The 12,601-nt window shown below is 42.0% G+C and overlaps 1 protein-coding gene across 1 annotated transcript in view; it reads right to left on the reverse strand.

The window, feature by feature from the left end:
• Nucleotides 1-3,110: 3,110 nt before the first annotated feature.
• Nucleotides 3,111-12,601, reverse strand: part of Rrh (retinal pigment epithelium-derived rhodopsin homolog) — a 12,280-nt gene continuing 2,789 nt past the window's right edge. The window contains exons 2-7 of the mRNA XM_055628297.1: nt 10,879-11,069; nt 7,667-7,766; nt 6,995-7,148; nt 5,985-6,153; nt 4,882-5,060; nt 3,111-3,225 (exon numbers count right to left, since the gene is read on the reverse strand). Of these exons, the coding sequence (XP_055484272.1) occupies nt 3,111-3,225; nt 4,882-5,060; nt 5,985-6,153; nt 6,995-7,148; nt 7,667-7,766; nt 10,879-11,069 (908 nt within the window). The remainder of the gene's footprint in view (nt 3,226-4,881; nt 5,061-5,984; nt 6,154-6,994; nt 7,149-7,666; nt 7,767-10,878; nt 11,070-12,601) is intronic.

Raw genomic sequence — 12,601 nt, forward strand, 5'->3', positions numbered from 1 at the left:
GTGTGTGTGTGTGTGTGTGTGTGTGTGTGTGTGTGTGTGTGTGTGTGAAGCTTCAAGAGAACCACAGAGAAAGACAAGCACAGAAGATGGTCTTGGAAGCCCTGTTAAAAAGCCACATTCAGCCTCCAGGCAGCAAAACTTTAAAGGTAAAGCCGTGAGAGGTTCATCAGATCAACAGGTTACATGGGATTTCCAGGTAGCTTTACTGGACAAAGGGTTCAGAGCCAGCAAGAGAGGAGCTGCCAGCTTGAGGTGGGCACCAGTGGTTATGGTCCTAGGGAGCAGCAGTGAGGCTGCCACCTTCGTGTGGCTTTGGGAAACACAGAGGAAGGAGAATCACTTGATTAGGTGTGGGGATGATGTAGACTGCATTTAAGAACAACTCCACAGTTTCCTGGTCCTGGAGGTGCAGGGATGAGAGACAGCTCTGGGTTTTAGTGGGTGGTAAGTCTGAGCCCAAGAAAAGGAAAATATGTTGTTGGGAAACGCTGCTCATTCAGTGACCAAAATGGTTTTTATGTTATCAGGTTGATGGGTGTTTTGACCCAGAGAATTGGTGGCCAACTGAATATAGCAGAGCTGTTTAGTGGTAAAGCCTCAGGCTAGCCAGCCCAGTGGCTATCAGGAGCCAGATTCAAAGTTTACAGGTGGGGCTAGAGAGATGGTTCCGTGGCTAGGAGCACTGTCTGCTCTTCCAGAGGTCCTGATTCAATTCCCAGCAAGCAACCACATGGTGGCTCACAACCATCTATACTGGGATCAGATGCCCTCTTCTGGTGTGCAGGTATACATTCAGATAGAACATTCATGTACATAAAATAAGTAAATAAATAAATCTTAAAAAAACTTTACAGGCAGTCTTATTGTATACATTAGTTGATTGATATAGCGTTAACTGTTAGTGCGCCATTGAAGTCCTTCACATTAAAGTGAAGCTGTCCCTTCTTTGTTGTTGGAAATGAACTCAAACTTTGCAAACTAGAATCCACAAGCAGTTCTCTAGATAATACAGTCTCAGCCATCTAACTGCTCTGTGACTAGGCACAGACTCTTGGCGTGTTGTCTTTGTAAGCAGCATAACTGTGGGAGCTGAATGAGCCAACAGCTCCTGGTGCAAAGCACCCTGAGCTCTCCAGGAGCACAGCACATTTTAGTGTTGCCCCTGGAGTTTTACAAAAAGCTGAAAAGTCTCCATGAGTCATGGCAAGCAGGGTCTTGGCCTTGTAGTTAAGGCATCCAGTCTTCCTTTACAGGTGTGATGGTAAGCTTGACAGGACTCAGAATCACCAAGGGGGCAAATCTATGAGCATGTCTATGAGGGACTTTCCAGACTGGTGTAACGGGTGGAAAGACGCTTCCTGAGTATAGGCATCACAACCCCCAGAGCTGGGGTCTTGGGCTGAAAAGGAGACAGTGAGTGAACACCTGAGTTGATGTCACTCTGCTCCCTGTCTGTAGATACCATGTGACCAGCTGCGACACCTCTCCTGCATATGCTGAGCTCAAGTCCCTCCAACCATGACCCAGAATGAACCCTTCCTCCATTAAGTGGCTTTTGCCACAGTGACAAGAAAAATTATTGATACAGACAGCTTCTGAGAGGTTGGTCAGAAGGATTAGAAATGCATTTTTTTTAAGTTGGCTATGGATTTAATGTACGACTGCAGTGAGAAAGGGCAGAGGATGGGGAGCAGGAAGTTGTTATAACAACTTACCATGATATAAATGAAGAGAATTGTCTCAATGAAACCAGCAGGCAGGGCTTTAATATGACAAAGGTGTTAAGGAGGCAATTTATAAGAGGGGAGGTGATAGATAAAGATGTATAGTCTCACATGAATATAAAGAGATGTGAAGTAAAATGAATTCACGCTACAGTCTATAACTCATAGTTTGGAAATAGGATAGAGCATTATTGTAAGAATATGAAGAGAAAACTCATTGCAACGCAGTGCAGACCCACTCCATGGAGAAAGCCAGCAACAATAAGATTCTCTTGTATTTCTATCCAATAAAGTTAGCCCGGATAAAGACTCAGATAGAATAAACTGATATTCATCCCTGCAAAGATATTTGTATTAATGTGTTCCCAATTTTGCATCTATGAAAGTGAAAAACATTGATCCAGGCATGGTGGTACACATTTGTAACTCCAGAAATTGAGATACTGGGTACCACAAGTCTGAGGCCAACCTGGACTGCATAAGGAGACCACGTCTCATAAGAAAAAGTTAAGTACAAAATTGAAGTGGTTTAGTTGTCCACTTTTAAGTAATAGTATATGGTGCTATGTTTAATAGTCACAGCCATTAAAAATGACAAACTTTGAGTCTACAAATCCACTCATGAGTGCCTACTATATGACCGACAGAATAAGTCTATGTGTTCAGGATACAACAAAGGGCAAAAATACAAAAAGCCTGGCTCTGTTTGAACTTAATTCTAGAGGCAGGTATAGGAAAATATATTTTCAGAAAAATGATAACTTAGGAGCTGGAGAGATGGCTCAGTGTTTAAGAACTTTTGATGCTCTTCCAGAGGACCTGAATTTGGTTCCCAGCATCCTTGGGTAACTCACAACTGCCTGTAATTTCAGTTCTAGGGCAACAGATGCCCTCTTCTGTCCTCTGCAGGCTGGGAGGCAGGCAGGCAGGAAGGCACACATGCGCACTTGCAAACATGTTCCACATGCTAACAATATCTTTTCATAGCTGACCACATCAATTAACTCATTTCAGCAAGTAATTACTGAGGATTATAATTTTTATTAAATGATTTTGTTTCTCGTCTAATGGAAAACTTGGTCAAGCTACGGGTCATCAGGGCACTGTAATGTGGGCCTTCTAAGGAGAAAGAACAGAGACTAGTTTTGTACGCCTGGATTCATCAAAGCAGACTCAGCTCTCCACTTGTCCTTGAGGACGCAGTGAAGGCTCTACAGCAACCCTGCACAAGCAGAGTTGTGCTGGCTGTGTAGGAGGAACCCGCGGTCCAATAAGGCAACAGTCTATGTGTGCACTTGATCTAAACAGATTCATATTTAAAATAAAATTAGCATATTGCCCAAAATAACAAATAAACTATTTGGTGGCATATTGTTTTCTGGCACTTCAGATTCTTGCGGGAGTCAGTGGGCTTTGAGGCATATCCATTTGTACAGCACTTGTCTCGGGCATTTCTTGGTGAGGCCGGCATTTAAACATGGCAAAAATGGCTTTCCGAAACCTGCCATGAGCAAGAGAAAATGACTATTCTATAATGACATGAAAGTTTTAAAGCATTTTCAATTATGTCTAAGGAGCAACTACTGTGAATAAATACGCTAAATAAACCACTGCACCCAACTTAAAATATCTCCAGTTGAGAACCTTTCTAAATATATAGGACAGACAGTTAAAGACCAACTTTTGCACCATGACAAATGTGGAGGACACCTGATAGCTCAATAGCTATGTATGTTTAAGATGAAACATCAACTGCCCAATGAGTTACTGGGCAATGAGTTACTTGTTAAATTAAGGATCCATTTTCACAGGTCTGGCAAAGGCCAGTTGGATTTGAGGGCGCTTGAGAATGGCTGGTCCTTCCCAGAGAACCTTCAGCAGATTCTGACCTCCTGATATATCCTTGGTCTCCTTATGTGCTCTACCTCATCTTAAAGTCTCTGTGTGTTGTCATATATCTAGAGCTAAAACTGTTCACTCAAATCCCCACATTTAAACAGACACAGCAGCAGCATTCTGTGATTTACCAAGATTTAGCACGACAAATTGTTTCATCACCCGACAGTACTAGAGAACAAAATAATCTAAACTTCACCTAGGAGTTCTGAGAAGGGACAAGAACTTTTTATTATAGTCAGTGATCATCCACTCCTGTATACAACTGTATTATCCACTGAGAGTCCATTGCTGCCTTGTCTACTCTTTTCTCTGGAAAACACTATTCCATATACCTAGTAGGATAACACAGTCAAACCCAGCTAATCAGTGACTAGCCAGGAATTTGTCTGCCACGTGGTCATTTGAGATGAGGCTTGTCTTTGGATGCTGGTAGACTTTGGGTCTGGGTTGCCCAAGGACATTCCTGCCACCATGTGGGAAGAGTCTGTCACAAGAGTAGAACTCTCAATATATGAGGTCTTGGCACTTTCCAGTTGCCTAAGCCAAATAACTATAAACTAGTGTGCTGTGCTGGCTGCTTTGATGTCGACCTGACACAGGCTAGAATTGTCTGGGGAGGGAGAAGAACCTCACCTGAGAAAATGCCCCCATCAGACTGACCGGTGGACAAGCCTGTGGTGCATTTTCTTGATTGACTACTGGTGTGGGAGAGCCCAGCTCACCGTGGTCAGTGCCATAACTGAGCACGTGGTCCTGGGTGCTATAAGAAAGCAGGCTGAGTCGGGCACTGTGGCGCACTCCTGTGATCCCAGTGCTCAGGGAGGCAGCGACAGGTGGATCTCTGCGAGTTCGAGGCCAGCCTGGTCTACAAAGTGAGTTCAGGACAGCCAAGGCTACACAGAGAAACCCTGTCTCAAAAACAAAACAAAAAAGAAACAAAGAAAAGAAAAGCAGGCTGAGCAAGCCTGTAAGCACCACTCCTCCATAGCCTCTGCATTAACTCCTGCTTCTAGGTTTCTGCCCATCGTTCCTGCTCTGACTTCCCTGACTGTGATGTAGAACTCTGAGCTGAAATAAACTCTTTTCTCCACAAGTTGCTTTTGATCATCATATTTTATTACAGCATTAGAAACCCTAACCAAGACAGTTGTCATAGGCTTCTGTCCCTCGCCTGTGAATGTCTTAGAGCACTAGCCGCTGCCATTAACATTCTTTCTGTGTTACCATTTTATTCAGAAACATAATAAACACGACTTACTTCTTATTTGCAGCCACATAAATACAGGGGTTGTAGAATGTAGAGGATTTTGCAAACAGCGGGGCTATGATGGCCATTGAAGGAGGAATCTTTTTTGGGTCGCCAAAACAAGCCCATAAGCACACGATGGAATAAGGGGACCATGCCAGCAGAAACATCAGTATCATTATCACAGACATCTGCAAAAGAGATGATTACCAAGACTAGCATCTAAAAGGTTTGCATGGCTAAAACATCTACAACAGCAGGAAAAGCTACCTTAGAATTCTGTTGGTCACATAAAAAGAAGTTGCCTTCACTGTTTTTGTGTCGGCTCCTGAAGTCATCTGTGATAATAAGAGCCTTGCAAATGGCTGTATTAGCAACACATGACATTGTGTCTAAGAGTGTTAGACACTTCCAAAAAGCACCCTTTCATTGGATGTGCTGGCAAGAGCACAGGATGTTGGCTTCAAGCAAAGATGCATGCAAACTCTCTCCTATCAACTTTTAGTTTCACTGGCAATGGCTCAACCCCCTTGTTATTGCTAATCTCAATCCAACAAACTTTCCAAAGACAGTCCTATCTTAAGCTCAGTGGATTCTAACAGTAGCCACGCGGCTGAGTATTTTGCATGTAGACAATGTGAAAAGGAGCCTTTTGTACCTTTTTTTATATGATGAAGAGAAAGTCCCTGCTTACAGAGCAGCCCAACCAGGAGAAATCAAGGCACTCAAGGGTACAGGTAGACTTAGCTCCAAAGAGAAGATAAAGTGAACCATGTGTCTGGAGCATTTAAACAAACCGAAAGGGGAGAGACAGCTTCATAATGTAAACAAATACTGCTACCATGTTGCAGGATGAGAAGAAAGGCAGAGGGAAAGATGTGGGGACCGTCAGGACCAGGCTTGACAGGAATCCTCACAGTCTGTGCAATAGGAAGTCCAGGGATCACAGCTCACAGAGACAGCCAAGGAGCACATAGGCATAGTATTCAGCAACATGGGGACAAACAGCAGCAGAAAGAATTCGGGAGTAAAAACTGGGGGAGGCAGTGGAACTTTTCAGCTGTGTACATTTAAAACTTTATTACCAATACAGTTCAAGGACTTTGACCTCTCACCTTTGTTACCTCTGCCTGATCTGTCCAGTGTCTGTTGAGTTGTGCAGTGCAGTTACTAGCAGCATAAAGTCTCATGGATCGAGTGACATGATGATAACAATAAAACATCACTGTCAAGGGCACAATGAAATTCACCACAATAACCATCATGGTGTACGACACAAAAGAGCTGGAAATAAGAAAAAAACAATCGTGACAACTCACTGAATGCCTTAAATGGAGGAAAGGGGAAGAGAAAGTAATTGCTCGAAATAGTAACAGTCATTTTATTGTTGAACATAGCAGGCATAGGAGGAATGCTTGACTTACAGTTCCTAATTCAGTTAGACCACTAAACTATGGCTGATGGCTAGTTCCTGCCAGCCAACTATCTTTGTAAATAACATTTTATTAAAATGCAGTCATGGACATTCATTTACATACTTTTGATGGTTGCTTTCACAGTATGATAGCAGAGCTGAAGTGTAGCCTGAAGTTTGACTCTTTACATAAAAATATTTTAGAGAATTTTTTTGTTTTATTTTTGACTCACCTTTCATTTCCCTCAGTGAACTAAAGAACCCTCAATTCCATGGAAAACCTAGAGGCACATCATTAACTCATGGCGAATTCTTACAGGAACCCTTAGAATATGCTTGAATACCAGAGCATCTAGAAAAGACAGTACAGATGTGGCCTATGTTTTGGTTAGAATGGACTACTCTCTAGCTTCGCTAACATTCTTCCCATTTGTGATTCCAACTTTGAGATGAGTAAACAGTAGAAGAGTGTCCCCATTGCTGCCTAAATAGAGGACAGAGGAAGGAAAAAAGAGAGGAAACAAAGGGAGCCAGATGACCTTGACTTGCAAGCAAACATAACTCACTATTTTGTTTGTTTCCCACTTGGATGAAACCATCACTCCCAAGGAAGCCTTTGCTACAGTCTATTTAAGGAGCACTCAAATGAGGAGAAGGGTTAAGACGTATCAACCTCAGCATTTGATTATAAAATGTAAATGCTTCTCTTACCTATCATTTTTCCGCCAGTTGATGGTACAGGTAGCTCCCGTAGGGTCAGGGGCATAACTAGCCCACCCCACGATGGGCATCAAAGCCCAAAACAGGCCGTTGACCCAGGCGCCCAGGATCATGCTCAGGTAGGTGTTGGTGGTCATTCTTCTTCCTGTTGTGAAGCACACGAAGTATTAGTATTGTTCACAGTGATAGGTCTCACTTTGGTTCCACTGATGACTCAACACAGTCATCAAGTACATTCTCTACCTAGTACCATAAAGCACACAAAGCCTGTCTATGGGGCTTCACATTCTTACAAAAAAAAGGCAATCTGAAATCTGAATGACAGACGTGTGGAGGGTGAGCAGGAACAGAAGCTTTGCAGGCCAAGGAAAACAACACATACAGAAGTCTCAAAGGGTGAAACACCTAGCCAGTACCCTAAAGTGAGAGGGACCCAGGACGAAGCCAGAAAGGCAGCCAGGGCCAATCCTGAGGGGCCTTGAAGGATGTCTGTTGACATCTGGATTGAATTTTAAGTGTTGTGGGAAGCCATCAAAACTTTTGAACAAGGATTTCTAGAGAAATAAGACTGAACCTGATTACAAACTATTATATTTGTACTTTAAAAGGGTTACATGTTCAGTGGCTGTTACCTAATGAGAAAGACGAGAAACACACCATTACCTATATCAGGACAGCTGATGGTCAGGTACCGATCCACAGCTACAACTGTGAGTAAGCCAATGCTCACCATTCCAAAAAAGATGTTCAGTCCTGCATAAATCTGAAAATCAAAATTGGAAATAGTCTGTCATCCCAACACCCACCCACGAAACATTTACATTTTTTGTGTGTAATGGTGTGTATGTGTGTGTATGTACATATGTGTACATGTGGGTGCCGTGCCAAATGTGTGGAGGTCAGAGGACAGTTTCTGGAAGTTGGTGCCCTCCTAACGATGTGGGTTACAGAGAATGAAGCTGGGTTGTCAGGCTTGCAAATGGCAGGCGTTTTTACGTGCTGAGCCATCTTGCCAGCCCTACCCACTTTCAGCTTTGCCTCATTGTTAGAATACATCTCAAACATACTAAACGCCCGTACGGTGAAACAGTGGAACAAAGGCTACGGACGTAACCAATCATTTCTGGACTGCATTTGAGGCCTGCTCCATGGGAAGGAATTCGTGCATGATACTATAAACTTGGACAAAAGGTTCCTATCGCTGTTTTCTTCCTAAAGGGGCGTGTTGTTAGATTGCCTTCTGGACATCTGCTTATACATACACGTCAGGACTTCCCTGTACCCTTGGCCACAGAGGCTTCTCTCTGCAGTAGACAGCGGTTAATGCAGAGGCCCTTAACTGGTCAAAGCGCTGACAATAACTGGGTGCTCAGCCTTGAAAGGAACATCTTTATCAATTCCTCATGACAAAAAGCTCAGAGGACATCACAAAAGAGGTGGCGGAAAGGACGTAAGAACTGGAGGATGAGAAAGACTGTCATGCAATGTTATCTGCTGGACATGACATGGCCATTGCACTCATGAACTCGCTACAGTTATGGTTACCTGCGCAAAATCAAACCAAGATCAGTTAACACTTTGGTAGGCAGCTTCACACTCTATAACCCACTGAATGAAATTAGTGGATTACAGAGTGAGAGAGCAAGAGAGAGAGAGAGGGAGAGAGGAACAGGGGACAGAGAGATGTGTTGGTAATGCCTCAAGAGGAATAGGTGGAGGAAGGGTTGGGTGAATATGATTAAGATGTTTACATGTATAAAATTGTCAACGAGATAAAAGATAATCTGCTATGGTCTGGAAAAAAGGCTCATCAGTTACGAGAATTTTGTTGTTCTGGCAAAGGACCCCAGCATCGTGGCAGCTCTCAACTGACTGTAACTCCAGTCTCAGGGGATCAGATGCCCTCTTCTGAGCTCTGCGGGCACCAGGCATGGATATGGTACACACATACCTGCAGGCAAAACACATAAAAGAAGACAAATAAATAAATCTAGAATTGTTTAAGATAGTCTATTATGCTCATCCATGTTCATTGCTATGGTATTTATGACAGGATGAAAATGAAACCAAACTCAATGTCCATCAACAGATGACTGGATAATGAAAATGTGACCCATATACAAAATGGAATGTTACTCATCTGCAAAGAAAAAATAAAATTTGTGGGAAAAAATGGATGGACATGGGAAGTGTAATATTAAGAGAGGTGACCCAAACTCAAAACAAAAACTACATGTTCTCTCTCGTATGTGGATACTAGCCTGTAATATATTGCCTGTAATATAATGCATAAATGTAAACAGGTTCAGTGTACAGTGTATAACTTGAAAAGTAGACAAGGGACACTAGCATTAGGTGATGAGGAAGAATGGATATAAGCAAAAGGATAGAACACCTATGAAAAAGGATAGATACCTAATTGTTTTTCTATCTTTTAACTCTAGTATACATTTTTCTCTTTTCAGGATAGATAAGTAAATTTACTTTTCTTGGTACTGGAATAGAAAGAACCATAAAAACAAAATGTAATTGAGAGGAAAAACATAAAGCCATAGGCAAAGGTCTGCTGCATCTGAAATGCCATTCTGACTGTATAAAACTTCACTGGGCTGCACAGAGTTTGGGACTGGACAGTGTCTGAGTGGCTCCCTTAAACCAGCTGTGTGATGGGATTTTTTTGTTTGTTTGCTTGTTTGTTTGCTTGAGTCAATTAAAAGAAAGCGACTTTGTTTTCTACAAAAGAAGAATTAAACCTGATCTTATGTTTGATAGCTTCTTATATTTTGCTAGTTAGCATTTGCAATTAAAAGAATAAAGAATTAAACTCTGTGTGGTGGTACACACCTTTAGTCCCAGCACTCAAGAGGCAGAGGCAGGCAGATCTCTGAGTTTGAGGACAACCTGGTCTACAGACCTTCAACAGTTAAAAAACAAAACAAAACACTGTGGTAACATAAGTACATTTCTTAGAGGATATAATTACCACTAACTATTTTGTTTGATATGAAAGGGAATATACATTAAAATTTTTTAATATGTACATTTTATTTGAATATGCAGGTTATTTTTTTGTCTATAGTTGAATGTGAATTGTTTAGCTTCTTGGTTTCTTTTCTCTGGGTTTGAGGAATTTTATGACTGGTGATCTTACAAATCCTCTTAGAGAATGTATCCATGGGGTTGGAGAAATGGCTCAGCAGTTCAGAGCACTGGCTGCTCTTCCAACTGACCCGGAATTCAATTCCCAGCACCGCAGGACCATCTGTAACTCCAGTTCCAGGGGATCTACCACCCTCTTCTGGCCTCCAGCAGCATTGAACACATGGGGTACAAGACATATATGCAGCAAGACATATATGTAGGCAAAATACTCTACACATAAAATATAAATCATTATAAAAAAATAACTGTATTTCGTCCTTGCTAATCTATTTTCCACCAAAGCAATGAATCTATTATCCTACAATATCTTGTTTTGAATTATTGAATTTTTTTTGTTGCTTTGTACATGTGATGTATTTGTGTGTGTACATGTGTGTGCCGGTACACACACCGGTGTGTGAGTATTTGGAGGCCAGAGGTTGACACGGGTTCTCTATAGCTCTCCACTTTATTTTGTTTTTGATAGGGTCTCTCTCTCTGAACAGGGTGTTTAGCTAAACTGGCTTGCCAACAAGCTCTGGTCACCTGCCCGTCTCTGCCTCCCTCAAGCGAGGATAAAGGTGGGTATTACCATGCAGCTCACCTTGCTCCCGCAGCATGCACCTCTCCCACTGACCCACCTCCCTAGCCCCGGCTGGAATTTTTAAAAGACATTTAGGTTGGCATCTGTTTGCTTTACTTCACTTCGTTTTCATTCCAAAGATCTCCAGTACCTGACAGCCTGCATATCCAAATTTCCAACTTCCATGCAGATCTGAAGCAGCAGACATAGGATAGCCAATGCTACTGACCCCTATATCAGTGAAAGCCAGGTTAATAATCACTGCATTCGTGGGTGTCCGCAGGTCCTTGTACTTAATGAAGATGCTCAGAACTATTATGTTGCTGAGAATGCTTATTATACCTAAGGATACACACAAAAGGATCATGCATTTTAACTTCGAATGCTTAGAATAGAATAAAAATTGTTTTCTGGAAAACAGAAATGAAATTAAAAGACAAAGAACCTGTTGATTGCAGAAGCACTAAAGGCTGGCTTAAATGTCATCACCATTGACCATCTGTCCCTAAATTCCTCCTGTAGCTTTCACAGCTCCAAAATGTTGGTTTTTAGGATACAGGAACGACCAGCTACCCTCTCCTGTGGCAGACTAAATTTCTCCCCCAACCCCCTCCTCCTGTCCCAAAGTCTGGCCTCTTCTTTCTGCCTAGTTTCATTACTCAAGCCCAACCAGCATTCTATACTAATAGCACTTCTGTCACATTTTGTATTTTTTATTTGGTTCATTATCATGAACCACATTAAGTATGTAGTATGTAAGACCATGTAGCTTTCTGAGTTTAAGAAATTTTATTTCTTAAAATTCAACATGTCGAAATTCTTTATTCAACACACACACACACATGGGCACACAAACACACATGTGCAAACACACTACAGTAGAATGCATATTGCAATATTTGACCATCCACACAGGTCAAGCCAGATTTCTGGTTCACTGGAACGCCACAGGTGACACCATTCTCAGCCTTGGAATCAATAATTCAGCGTTTTCAGTGTCCCACAGTTGGCCAGGCTCAGGCACCTTTTTAGCTTGAGGACTAAAGTTACTAACCAGCATGCTACTGTGGCCATTGACAATAAGAACTATTATAGAGTCCACTGGGTGCCAATGTTAGCCAGATCAACATTTCCTACAGGCTGAAAGGATGTGAATGTTTTTCATGGGCCAGATGTAGGCTATCCTCCAGTCCCAATGGTGGAGGTTGCTGTGAAGATCAGTTTCAATGGAGAAGCTGGAACCATTACTGGACCTGACTCTAGAAGGAAGGTTATGTAACAAACAGAAGAGAATTATGTTTCCCATAAAAAGAACTACTTGATGAGCAATCAGCATCTACTGTCCAAGCCAGTGGGAATAATCCCAAACACCAAAAGATCAGAACACACAGAAAGATCAGACACACAGAAAGATCAGCTAAGTGAGAACTTATTTTCTGTCTTGGTACTTTCATCAAAACCTCATTAGCATCCTTTTACAGCAATCACCATTCTCTCTCCTCCACATAGCTAGTACAGTATGCTTGCTTCATAAAAGAATAAGCAATGGCTCTACTGAAAGCTTTGGGTACTCCCAGCTCTTGAGGAATGATAACCCCAAAGTCCTACTGTGATTTTCTAGGCTCTCTGCCCTAATCTGTTGTTATCCTCATACCACACATATGATGTAAGCCCACTGTTCTAGCAGTTGGTCAAATACATCAAATCTTGACTTTGTTATTTTTCCCACTTGAAATACCCTATGCTGTTCCTCTGTATATTCAAATGCTAGCCCACCTTCAAAATTCAGGCCAAGTCCAATTTATATAGTTAGTTAGTTAGTTAGTTAGTTAGTTAGTTAGTTAGTTAGTTAGTTAGTTAGTTAGTTAGTTAGT

Source organism: Psammomys obesus, unplaced genomic scaffold (genome assembly GCF_907164565.1).
Source record: "Psammomys obesus unplaced genomic scaffold, mPsaObe1.curated_primary_1811, whole genome shotgun sequence".
Lineage (NCBI taxonomy): Eukaryota > Metazoa > Chordata > Mammalia > Rodentia > Muridae > Psammomys > Psammomys obesus.